Below are 13,156 nucleotides of genomic sequence, written 5' to 3' on the forward strand. Positions count from 1 at the left end.
TGTTCTCATTCTGACAACTCAGCAACAAAACAAAACAAAAATCTTGTGATCTCATTCTGACAACTCACAGTCAAAAAACAAAAATGAATCTTGTTTGGTCCTTTACAAGCTGGTATTGTGGTTTGTGTTCCATTGTGCCATCATGCGACGTCAGCCTCCCTTCACGTGTCCTGTCACACTGTCTCTATGCTGCCTTTGCCCTGCTGGGCATTTTCAGATCCTCTGGTGACTTCTGCTTTCATTTTACTCTTTTTGTGTGTTCATGTTGTTTTTCTTCTGACTGTGGCTCAAAATAAGGAATTGCGTGGTATGCATTCAAACGACAAAGCGCTTCTCTTCATAATATTACCACAAATTAAATCAACTGGCAGTAAACTGCATCAGAGAAATTTTCTCTTTCAAATCATCGCTACACAAAACACTGCACAAAGAATTTATTGCCAGTCATTTCGGTGTCACCCCACTCTGATGGTGCGCACCCCCCGCACCCCCCTAGTGACGCCTCTAGTGCAGATGGCAGATTTGTTGCACAGATTTTTGTCTCTGGTCTGAGTCATTTGTTTGAGGGTGTGTGTTGGCACAAATCTATGGCAAAGTAATGTTTCAATTATTCTCTCTGAATTATTTATTTATTGTATTCTGTTATTTTTTCTTCAGTTTCAAGATGATACTGTATCTGTCTCAGTGTCCTGGGAAATGTGTGTGTGTGTGTGTGTGGTAGTAACTATGAATAAATGAAAACACATATGTTGTTTCATTTTTCTTTATCTTTTATTTGCTCTACAACAAGAGGAGAAGCTACATCTACATAATGGTCAGAGGTAATTAAGAACAGTGTAGATATTGCAACAGAACCCATAAGAATATACCTGCTGAACACAGTCCAGGAAGATCTGAATAATGAAGGAACGGTTAGAATATACATAATTGGAAAAAAGGACTCCCAAAAAAGGAACAGGACAATCCTGATCGTAGGAGAAACAGGAACAGGGAAGTCTTCGATCATTAATATGGTGGTCAACTACATGCTGGGTGTAAAGTGGGAAGACAAGATCAGGTTTGAAATCATTCCAGATGAAGGCACCATACGCCAGACTGAATCTCAGACCATTGCGATTACTGCATATGAGGTTTTTGGACTGGAGGAACTGTCTGTTCCTTTTTCCCTCACAGTCATTGATACACCAGGATATGGAGACACGGGTGGGCTTGAGAAAGATCAAAGTATTTCTCAGAATCTGTACAAGTTATTCAATTCCACAAGGGGCATTCAACAAATAGATGTAGTTTGCCTTGTGGTGAAGGCAACTGAAAATCGCCTCACTCCCAGCCAGAAGTACATCTTTGATGCCATCCTGTCCCTCTTCGGGAAGAACATGGAGAAAAACATCCTGACTCTCATCACCTTCTCAGACTGGTTGATGCCTTCAGAAGCTCTTGAGGCAATTACTGAGTCTGGTTTCCCTTTTCCAAAAAATGAAAACAATGAACCTGCTCACATCCTGTTCAACAACATTTCTTCAAGGAAATATCAGAAGAAATGTGAAAACGTATATAAAACGAGCTGGGATAACGGAATTGACAGCATGAGGGAGTTCTTCCAGACTTTGTATCGAATGGAAACTTAAAGCTTGAGGATGACTGAAAATGTCTTGAAGGAACGTACGAGACTGGAAGCTTGTATCCAGAGCTGTGAGAGTCAGATCGAGGTCGTGGAGATGAAGCTCAAAGCACTTGAGAAAGTTAAGAAAACTCTGGAAGAGCACAAAGAGGACATGAGAAGGAATAACAACTTTCAATATAAATACACAACTGTAGTCATGAAGAAGGTCACAGTTCAGGCAACGACACTGTGCTGCACCAATTGTAAGGTAAACTGCTATCATCTGTGTACATGGGTATCTGACCTAAGCTGGGTTCATGTAATGAAAAAAGAGAAATGTACGGTCTGTCCCGGAAAATGCAGCTATACGGTCCATAAATAAGGATGCACAATATATGCGCCAGAATACGAAGGAAAAACAGGAACTTATGAGGACCTGAAAAAAGCTTATGAAGGGATGATATCCACACAAGAGGAAGTGATATCCACACGTGAGCAAGAGTTGAGGAATGCAGAAGCTGAGAAAACCAGCATCATTGAAAGGTGTTTCCAGTGCATTCTCCAGCTTGGAGAGCTTGCTCTGAAGTTTTGATTCTACTCGTCAGAGTATTCTCAGGCTGATAGAAGTGCTGAAGAGGAGCAACGAGGCAGAGAAGGCAGAAATGCTGCAGAAGATTCTAGAAAATACTGCATGAACAGACAAACAGTTGTGGGGAAGACGTGTTACAAGCTCTTCTGCATTTCGTGTACACATTGTATGGTCAGACTTATGTTACAGCTAGCCTGAATATTTATTAACCAAGAAATTCCCCTGTTGCCCCATACTATGAAACAGACACATGGGCAACAGCTACCAAAATAAACCACCAAAGGTGTATTCAGTCAGGATCGTAACTTTCTTTATCTCTACCTCTAGTGGTGGAAGCTGGTGTCACCATAGAAACTACTGAAGAGACACTCCCAGGCTCAACCTAACAACAGATGAGGTGTTGAGAAAAGTATACGCAATTTAAGCCAGAAAGCAACTCTATGACAAGGGGGGAAATATGACTATGCTTGACTGGTAAAATGGTTTTATTGTTTTGTATTTGATAAATGGTTTTATTGTTTTGTATTTGATTTCTTTTGAGGTGGATCTTCATTTCCTAAGTGTTTTATCATATAAAATTCCACGGAGACCTCAGTAACTGAGCACACATTCTAAAAAATCTTGGTAGTCCAAGACCAATGGCATTTTTTCAGAAAAAATTGTAAAACAGTCTTCCTGTTGATTTTATGATCTAAAATGGTTTGTTTAATGGTCTTTTAATGTACTGTGGGGTGCTTTGTAGATTAGTATTTCCACAGGTCCTATAATCCTGATGAGTAATTAAGAAGTGAGTAGGCCCAGACCCCTTGGAGGATCTGTGTATAGATTTAAAAAGCCTTTAAACTTAAACTGCTTTGGTGCGAGGAGGGAAAATATATATATATTCTGCTTTTGTTTGTGAGAAATGTTTGTGAGAAATGTTTTACTTTATTTTTCCAACTATTTCCTGTTCTGGAACTGGTAGATCCAAACTGAAAACAACTTGCATTGCAATGTGATGCCAGCTGAAGAGGAGTATGACAGTGAATCTGAATGTGAAATGTAGAAGTAGAAGCAAAGGTTTTGGGTTTCTTGGTCTTGGCCACCCTCCTTTGGTAAAATCTTGCTGATTTCATTCTTTATGAAGCTCTTCCCATCTTCACTGCAGATGTAACATTCCTCTCGTTCTGATCTTCACCACCTGCTGTAACTACTAAATGCACTGTGGTGTAATGTTTGGCATTCTGTGAAACCCATCAGTTTGTGAAGATCTATGCATGAAATAAAAGGTTCAGATAAGATTTGCGTGCGTTTGCTTTATTTGACAATGTGCTCTTTATCCTGAAGCCATTGTTTCATTACCTACTGCCTTGATGGTCATGCCATACTGACCAGTGCCTTAAATATTCCTGCTTCCTCAAATATAATAAATTGTTTTTATTTGAACTAATCAGCACAGCACTGGGCCCTGTATAATGAAGCAGGAATACTGAGTTATCTGGATAACAGAGAGTAAAATCAGGACACTCCCAAATCTGAAACATGGACTGAACAGAAAAGAGCTGTTCCGGGTTTTACTCAGCTCAGTAATCCAGCTAATTCAGTAATCCTCATTCGTGACATGCAGTGGCATCTGTCTGATTAAGCTACATGAAATTTTTTCATTTCTTCTGAAAAGTTCATCATCAGAAACAGAGAGGGACTTATGTATAAAAACAGCCCTTGCAGCCTGTAGTGGGTGCTGGGAAAAGGTATTAGAATAGAATAGCTTGATCAAGATTGGGGAGGGGGGGGGGGGATTTTTTTGGGGCATCCTTATAAATAATATTTTTATTAACAACTGAAACAGGAAACAACAGAAATCTTTCATAAATCCAGAATTGTGTATTAATCATGAATATTAATGTATAAGCTGTCGATCAAATTTTGGAAATAAATGAAGTCAATGTAAATTTATTTTACAATCGTTCAGTACAATCCAATGTTGCATCATTTACACACTGATAACACATTTCAGTCAGACAACTCCCAATTTGAATTTAAAAACTTTTTTTTGAGATTTCATGTTGGTGCAACTTTGGCATCAAGGCTCTGCCTCTTATCACTTCCTGTTACCATAAACCAGCCAAAATGATAACAACTTACTGACACCTCTCACGTCTGGAATTCACCAGAAAAAACCAAGTGTTTCCTCCTCCTCTATTGCTATTGGCTTCATATTACAGTAAACAAAATGACAGGGAAGGAAACAGGAAAGGAAAGTGACCTGTTATTCAAAGTTCAAAGGCTTTATTTTTCATGTGCATATACATGTACATACAGTGAAATGCTGGTGCGACAACTCCTTGTAGACTGCGCAACATAACGCTTCAATAATAATTATGGTACACAAAAAAAAGAAAACACGAATAAGAATAAAAAGAGAGAAGAATATTAAGAGCAAAAAAAATTAAATAATAATAATTTTAAAATAATAAGTAAAAAAGTAAATCCTAAAATAAGTCATAGGAATTAGCTCAACCGATACATAATACAGTAAGTACATAAAACATAAAAACATAAAAGAAAAATACAAAGTAAACCGTAAGACGGTAAGGTGCTGCAGTGTACATCGAGGTATAAAGGTGCGTGTGCTTGAGGTATTCAAAAAAATGTGTGCAAAAAAGATGTGTGAAAAGATGTAAACGGGTAGTTGGTCGCACTATTCCAGGGCAGTTGTCCTGGCAGTGCAGTTAAGAGCACTGATGTCCTGAGGGAGGAAGCTCCTCCTAAGTCTCTCAGTGCTGGTCCTGTGGCTGCGTAGGCGTTTGCCTGACCGCAGCAGCTCAAGCAGTCCGTTGTTGGGATGGAAAGAGTCCTTTCTAATCCTCTTTACTCTGCTGAAGCACCTCCTGGGGTACAGGTCCTGCAGAGTGGGGAGTGTGGTCCCCATGGTACGCTCAGCTGACCGCACCACCCTCTGCAGGGCTCTCCGGTCCAGAGAGGAGCAGTTCCCGTACCAGACGGTGATGTTCCCCAGCAGGATTCTCTCAATGGTTGCAGAGTAGAAGGTTTTCGGTGTGCAGTGTCCATGTCAGCTCCTCTCTGATGCGGACATCGAGGTACTTGAAGTTGCTCACCCTCTCTACCGGTGACCCATTGATCTATAGAGGGGTGTTGGTCCTCAGCCGTTTCTTCTTACAGAAGTCCACCACCATCTCCTTGGTTTTGTTGACATTCAGGAAGAGACGGTTGTCCTGGCCCCACAGTGACAGGTCTGCCACCTCCTGGAGATAGGCCTTCTCGTCATTGTTGGTGATTGGGCCTACCACCACTGTGTCGTCAGCAAACTTGACGATGGTGTTGGACTCAAACCTGGCCTCACAGTCATGTGTGTACAGGGAGTACAGCAGAGGGCTCAACACACACCCCTGGGGGGCTCCAGTGCTGAGGGTGAGGGGGTTTGAGGTGTGCTTACCCACCCTGACCACCCACTTCATCACCACCGAGGTGAGTGTGACCGGGCGGTAGTAACGGTAGCGGTAATAACAAGCAGACCAGACTAGAAGCCATAGTACAACATTAAAAGCACATAAAAACAGACACACAGAGCTTGTAAGCAGGCATGAGCAACACAGAAGCAGGCACATGCAAAGGAACAATGGAGCACATAAGGCAAGCATATATAGCATAAAACAAGTACATACAGAAGGTACTAAAGCATAAGAAAGCACAAAATGATGCATCACATGATGACATGCAAATACTCCACAATATTACACAACACACATGCAGTTTACTAGTGACTTAAGAGCCATAATACACCATAATACATACACATACATACATACATACACATATATATATATATATATATATATATATATATACATACACATACACATACACATATACACAGACACATACACATATACATATATATACATACACAATATAATAATATATATATATATATATATATATATATATATATATATATATTGTGGCGCCCCAAAGCCCTATAGGTGCTCCACAGGAGAGCACAAGAAAAACCAGGGCGGCCGGGCCTACCGCCACCGGCGACTGCTGGGGCAAGTGGTGAGTGGGCATTACCTTCCAAATTAAATATTGGAAGATTTCAGGACCAGGGACAGCAATCCGCAGAGCAGGTGAGCTTCCAAGGATCAGCACCATGGACAGGGCTGCGGCAGGGTGCAGGTATGTGGAATTTTCCACTCTGCTGCAGCAGACCAGAGACTGCTTCAGTGATTGCCTCACAGAGTATATAAGGAGCAGCACAAAGGACTGAAAGACTGGCTGGGGCTAGGGAGAGAAATTACACCTGGTTTCTCTCCTCACCTGTTCCTGGGGCGGTAAGCGGCTGCGAGCCAACGCAAGCGTAGGAATTATATGATTGCAACTTTCCACCTTTTTTTATGACTGGGGGAGTGGTCTCCCCGCGCTGAAAAGGACAGAGGGCTGGAGGAAAAGTCCTACAAGGCCGAATGGAGCAAGGAGAGGAGACGGAACTGGAGCGGGCTGACCAGTGCCCCATCACACGCTCCTAACCATTGTTCACTTTGTCTCTCCAGGAGGATCGTACTTACCCTGGAATGAAAGACTGATACCCCGACCGGGAAGAAGTTTCAGTTATTTTTGCTTCCCCTTCCCCTTCCCCCCAACATTTAAGACAAATAAATGCTTTTTCTGTTAACTGACCCTGGGACTCTCTGCACTGGTTCTTATCCTGCTTTGGCAACTGCAACCTTTGTGGGCGAGGGAGGCCACAATATACACACATATACATACACATACATACACATATACATACATATCCACACATACATATACACAATATACACAAACAAAATTTTAAATACTGACAGCATATTTAGATATTATGTTGACATTGTTGATTACCTAATAACCAAATTTTTAAATTTTGGGTGAATGTGCCAATGTTTGTCAGGTCTCTCAAGTCTGCAGGCAGGGTGTTCCAAATATGTGATGCTTTAAAAGAAAAGGCTGATTGGCTAAAAGCACTTTTCCTTAATGGTATTATGCAATCTCCTCTTGTGGATGCCCTAGTGGACCTACTTGTAGGTTTTTCACAAACTCTGTCAGCACAGGCAATGCGAGACCATTAAGGATTTTAAAAACTAAATGTGCGTCTGCAAATTTGACCAGATTTTCCCAATTTAGGAGGTTCTACTTGGCTAAGATGTCACAGTGATGATGTCGGTTTGACCTTTTGTCTAGGACCTTTAGAGCTTGTTTGTATACTGTCCCAATGGGTTTGAGAGTTGTCTTACATGTCTTTGTCCAACTAGTTTGACAGTAAGTGATATGAGAGAGAATCATGGCATTCAAAAACAATTTTGCAGCCTCTGTCATAAGATTGTCTCTAATAAATCTAAAATTGGCCAGGTTCAATTTCACTGTGTTCACAATTTTATTTTTATGTTTTTTAAAATTAAGTTGTGAATCAATTATGAGTCCCAGACATTTAAACTCATGTACTACCTCAAGTTTCTGCCCTATGTGCAGCTGGTGTTTATTTTTTGCATGCACATAAACAACTGTGTCATCAGCATACATTTGACAATTTATACCAGGAGGACAGACATCTGGAAGGTCATTAACATATAAACTGAAGAACAATGGACCTAGAATTGGCCCTTGTGGGACTCCAACTTCATAGTTTAAGTAATCCGATTTTGAATTGCAGACCTGTTACACACTGTTTCCTATTCTCTAGATAACACTTTATCCATTTGATTGTACCTGGTGAAAAGTTGAATTGTGATAACTTGGTGAGAAAAACATTGTGATTTACTGTATCAAATGCTTTTCTCAAATCAAGCTATATAGCACCGACCACACCTCGACTGTCCATCCTGGCTTTCACACTTTCCAAAAAGAAAGAATTGGCAGTTTCAGTGGAATAATGCTTCCTAAAACCAAATTGTAATGGATGAAGAGAGACAGGACTGTTATTAAGATGTGAAATTAGTTGTTTTGCTACCCATTTCTCAGCAACTTTAGAGAGGGAGGATGCTTATGGGTCTATAGTTGTTACCATCTGTGTATTCCCCTGATTTGTAAATAGGTATAATGACCGCATACTTCCACATGGTGGGAAAAACTCCCTGTGAAATCAAAAAATTGGTTAAGGGGCCTATAAGTGAGTCTTTATGAGTTTTTAGAAACAATGAGTCTATTCCATATATATCTTTGGTCCTAGAACTCTTCAGTGAGCTGATAATCGTACCAACTTTTGATGCAGATACCTTTAAGAGTAAGCATGGGTATGATGCTATCAATTGTTTCTGGTACAGAATACTGCATCTCGGAGCTAAGGGTCTTTGTAAGAATGTTAATTAAATCCACAAAATAATTGTTAAAAGCTTCTGCTATCATACTGTGATTTTGAGTGTAATTTCCATTCACGTAAAGTTTGATATTTTGTATAAATTTATTACTCTTTCCTGTTAATTTTTTAAGATTCTGCCAAATCAATTTCACATTACCTTTTGCTATGTTAATGTAAAAATTTGCTTTAGCTCTTCAAAGTTCATTTGTTACTTTGTTTCTTAAACTGGTAAATGTACGCCTGTCATATTCTAATCTTGACTTACAAAATTGTTTCAATGCATGGTCTCTTTGTTTTATAAGACACCAAACATCCCCACTTATCCAAAGAAGAGAGTTACGTTGTCCAGATTTGTTTTTCACCTTCCTCATAAAACTGTTTACCATATTCTGAATCACATTCATAAAAACATTTACATCTTCCTCTGCTCAGTTGTGAGAGATACAAAAATACATTTTTTAAGTTGCCAAGCTCACACTTGCATATTCTAAGTTGATGAAATGCCCTGTTAGAAGAATACTTAAACCTCTTTTTTGTAAGTTTTCTGGTTATGAGTGTTAGATTGTGATCAGACAATCCTGTAATCACGTTAAACGACTTCAATATACGTTCAGGCTTATTACTAAAAATCTGATCAATTTGTGTTTCAGAGGACCTAGTTATCTGTGTGGGGTCTTTATTGAGTTGTGATAGATCAAGACTGCTAGTTATGCTTTTAAGTTTTTTCCTGTTTGATTTATTAAGCCAGTTAATGTTGAAATCTCCAAATAAAATAACCTCTTTGGTAAAACCACACGCCTTTAACAAACTGTACAGCTTATCATAAAAAAACATTACTAGATGTTGGTGGACGGTAAACTCCAATTATTATAAAAGACATTTGTGATGACAGAGAAACATCCAAACCAATACATTCCAAGCCAAATTCATGAGGCCACTGTAGCTGGGTACATTTAATATTGTTCTTAATGTAAAACATGACACCACAGCCTCTACCCTCAGTTCTGTCTCTTCTGAAAACGCTATAACCTGGTATATCTAGCATTGCCGATGGGGAGTGTTTATTCAACCACGTTTCAGATGGACATAAAAAAATCCAGGTTTGAATCAGTTACATGATGTTTCAGTTCACTGCGTTTTGCCAAGACGCTACGTATATTTAGGTGGCCACCCAACAGCCCCCTTGGTTTAGCGTGACGGTCCCACAGAACCCTTGCATGATTTACAGTTTTGAGCAGTTTGAAGCAACGTTGTTTAATTATCGCTGGATTCAGATTACGCAGTTTGGACCCCACCATCAGATGATTTCGTAATGATACACTGACCAGCGGATCAACTGGAGCCAAAGTTTCTGAACAGTTTGTGTTGTTAGATGTAAACACTGGGGTATGAAGATCAATGTTACAACTTGGCCAAAGCCAACATTTTTGAGGAGGAGGTTCTGGTGGCTATTGATGACGTCTGATGTCCAGCCTTTTCAGCCGCCTGTTCCACCCGCACACAGAGTAAGATTTCTCGCCAGCCCCCTGCAGGTTTATCACATCCCTTGCCTACACTCACCCATCCCAAGGTCTCACTTGTCTCTCGATTGTATCACTGGTCTCCTTCAGTCGAATGGCTTCACCACCATTTCTTGTGATCATGGACTGAGTTCTTCAAGACCGCCCTCTTTGTTCCCCTACCTGATGTAAATAAACCGTGAATGAAAGAGGTGGTCAGTGTATGATTCAGAAAACCAGTACAACGCAGTTACCCAACACAAATACAAATATAGCTGAGGCATACCCGAAAATCTCGCTGCAGTTACGCACAGTACGTCATTCAGTAGAATCTGTGAATTATGAGCCATAAAATTAGGACAGCCACCGACTATGGAGTGTTAAACTGAAAATCATGATTTTGGTTAGCTATTTTACAACCTGTTTGATCCACTATATAACATTTGCAACAAATCCATAAGCAATTGTCCCACGCTGCTAATTAATGTGTTCTTTTTAATAAAATAAAATAAAATAGCCTCCCCTTCCCTTATAAGGAACAAAAGGAGACTCGTGTTTCTGAAAGAAACTGGAATGCCCACCACTATTGGGGATGGCAGTGACACACAATGAAATTGAAAGCAACATCGACAACACAGATACAGATCTTCAGATTAAAACCAGTTTTTTCAGCGACCGGTTGGTACCAGTTCCTGAGGTCACATCTGCCAATAAAGACCCACAGATTTCAATCCATGCACCCTCATGGCCTTTTACTAAGAAACACAGATAATCTGTGTGGAGGAACACCCCTTCTTAGGTTCGGTGGGTGAGTCGGTGATGCAAGAATAAAGACTAGAACTTATGATTTCTTCTAATAACCTTTTTATTCTCTTTAATCAATAATCCTTTTCATGTACGTAGGCCTACAGGAGGTCTCTAGTACCATAAAGAGAGAGCTTCTTCGCATTATGTTTTTACATCCTTTTTATACAACCAGATCTCCTCCTACCCTGATGCATCTTCCCTTTAAAATAACCAATCCCAGCCTAGGTCAAACATATGTTTCATAAGTTAGTTTAACAATAACTATTATATAATCTTCCATTTTAATCAATGACAGATATTTCACTACACACACTTACAGAGAAATTATATGCATGACTTGAATAACAAGTATTTGTCCTCATGGTTAACAATTGTTCCATCTTCCAGTTTCAAAGTACATGCACTTTACATGCATTCACTACATGCTGTAATCCAACTGAAATATTGACTCATATACACACCACCATGTTCTAACAAACTATGTTTATATCATTACTGTTTCCATGATTACTTTGATTTTCATTCATTCATTTTAATAGAATATAATCTATACATTTACTAGATATAGCCAATCAGTTCTTTCTAGATCAGTATCCTTTCTCTTCTCTTACAACTCAAAGGTCTTCTGCACAAGACTGTTTCCCAACAGAAGTTACTAACAAAATTCCACTAAGTAAATGTTTACAATTTTCCCTCCTGCAACTGGGGTTCAAAGATTCTCTAGGTAGTATGCATCAGTGTACAAGGAGACCACTGTCTTTCCTTAGTTACAAATAGACATAACACAGAATACCTATTGTTCTTCAGAGATCATCCCATAAACACATACATTTAAATATATTCTTGATCAGTACAATCTTTAATAAGAAGAAATGTAAAAACATTAAAAGAATGAAGAAAACCCATACTTCCACATCTGATATAAAATTGCTGCCAAAATAACAAACAACAGCAGGCTGATACAGTATCATGCAGGACTTACGTGGGCACCTCTGTTTTGAATATATGGTCTTCATCAGGGGTGTCCAATCTTATCAGAAAAGTGCCAGTCTCGGTGTAGGTTTCTGTTTTAGCCCAACCCTACAAAACATGATTCAACTGATTTATTTATCACGCTCTTCAATCTAGACCTTGATGAGTAGAACCACGCTGTCTTAATGCTCAGGTGAAACAAAAAACTGAAGGGAGAGGCCCCGCACGCAAGGGGAGAGACATCATGTGATCTACTCCACTGTGGCCTGAGGACCAGGTTAGGCTCCGGTCAGAGGAGGACAACAAAGCATCCTCAACACACTGGAGTAAACTATTCCTGAGACTGCACTGGTCATGTAGCTGAACGTTTAAAATCATTTAACTTCTTAGACAGCACAACACCCTCACAAAACAAGACAAACTTACTGGAGTATGCTATTCCTCAGACTGCACTGTTCATGTGACTGAGTGTTCAAAATGATTTAGCTTTAGATGATGGTAGAATTGTGTAACACTCCTGTAGGTTCTTGATATTTCTCAGTGAAGCACGCTCCTACCAGTGTTTCATAATAAGCATCTGACTGGAATGGAGAAGAAAGAACAGGTGATGGATCAATTGAATACATAGTTGAGGCCAAAGGTTTACATTCACCTAGACTAAAGATATTCAAACTCAGTTTTTCACAACTCTGCACATTTCATTTTACCATACATATATTTTGGACAGTCCATTGCGGCATTTACTTTGTTCACAACAGAGGTCATTTTAAAACAATCGATTAGAGACAAATTTATTTCAGCTTTAATTCACTATATCAGAATTCCAGTGGATCAAAAGTTTACATACACCAAGTTGTTTGTATCTTTAAACAGTCTGGAAGATTCCAGAAATTGATGTAATGACTTTTTAGAAGCTTCTGGTTGACCAATTGTCATAATTAGGAGTTAACTGGGATTTAATTGGCACGTGTGGCTGTATTTAAGGGCCTACCTTTAAAGCCACTGCCTTTTTGCCCTTGATACCATGAGAAAATCAGACTGGTTTGAGATACAGTTTGGGGTCTTGTGCCTTCATCTGGAATGATTTCAAACCTGATTTTGTCTTCCCACTTTACCCCCAGCATGTAGTTGACCATCATATTGATGAGTGAAGACTGTCCTGTTCCTGTTTCTCCCATGATTAGGATTGCCCATTTCCTTTTTTGGGAGTCCTTTTTTCCAAATGTGTATCTCCTGACGGTTCCATCTTCATTCAGATGTTCCTGGACTGTGTTCAGCAGATATTTTCTTATGGGTTCAGTTGCAATCTGTACACTGTTCTTAATTACATTTACCACTTAGATGTAGCTTCTTGT

The 13,156-nt window shown here is 39.6% G+C and overlaps 2 protein-coding genes across 2 annotated transcripts in view; both read left to right on the forward strand.

Moving 5' to 3' along the window:
* LOC135262062 (uncharacterized) overlaps nt 1-13,156 on the forward strand; it is a 51,732-nt gene that overhangs the window by 30,151 nt on the left and 8,425 nt on the right. The window lies entirely within an intron of this gene.
* Nucleotides 816-1,758, forward strand: LOC135260280 (uncharacterized; the record flags this gene model as incomplete). The annotated part of the gene is made up of 1 exon (XM_064345520.1): nt 816-1,758. A coding segment is annotated over one exon (813 nt), but the record flags the coding sequence as incomplete, so codon positions are not given.

Source organism: Anguilla rostrata, chromosome 8 (assembly GCF_018555375.3).
Source record: "Anguilla rostrata isolate EN2019 chromosome 8, ASM1855537v3, whole genome shotgun sequence".
NCBI lineage: Eukaryota > Metazoa > Chordata > Actinopteri > Anguilliformes > Anguillidae > Anguilla > Anguilla rostrata.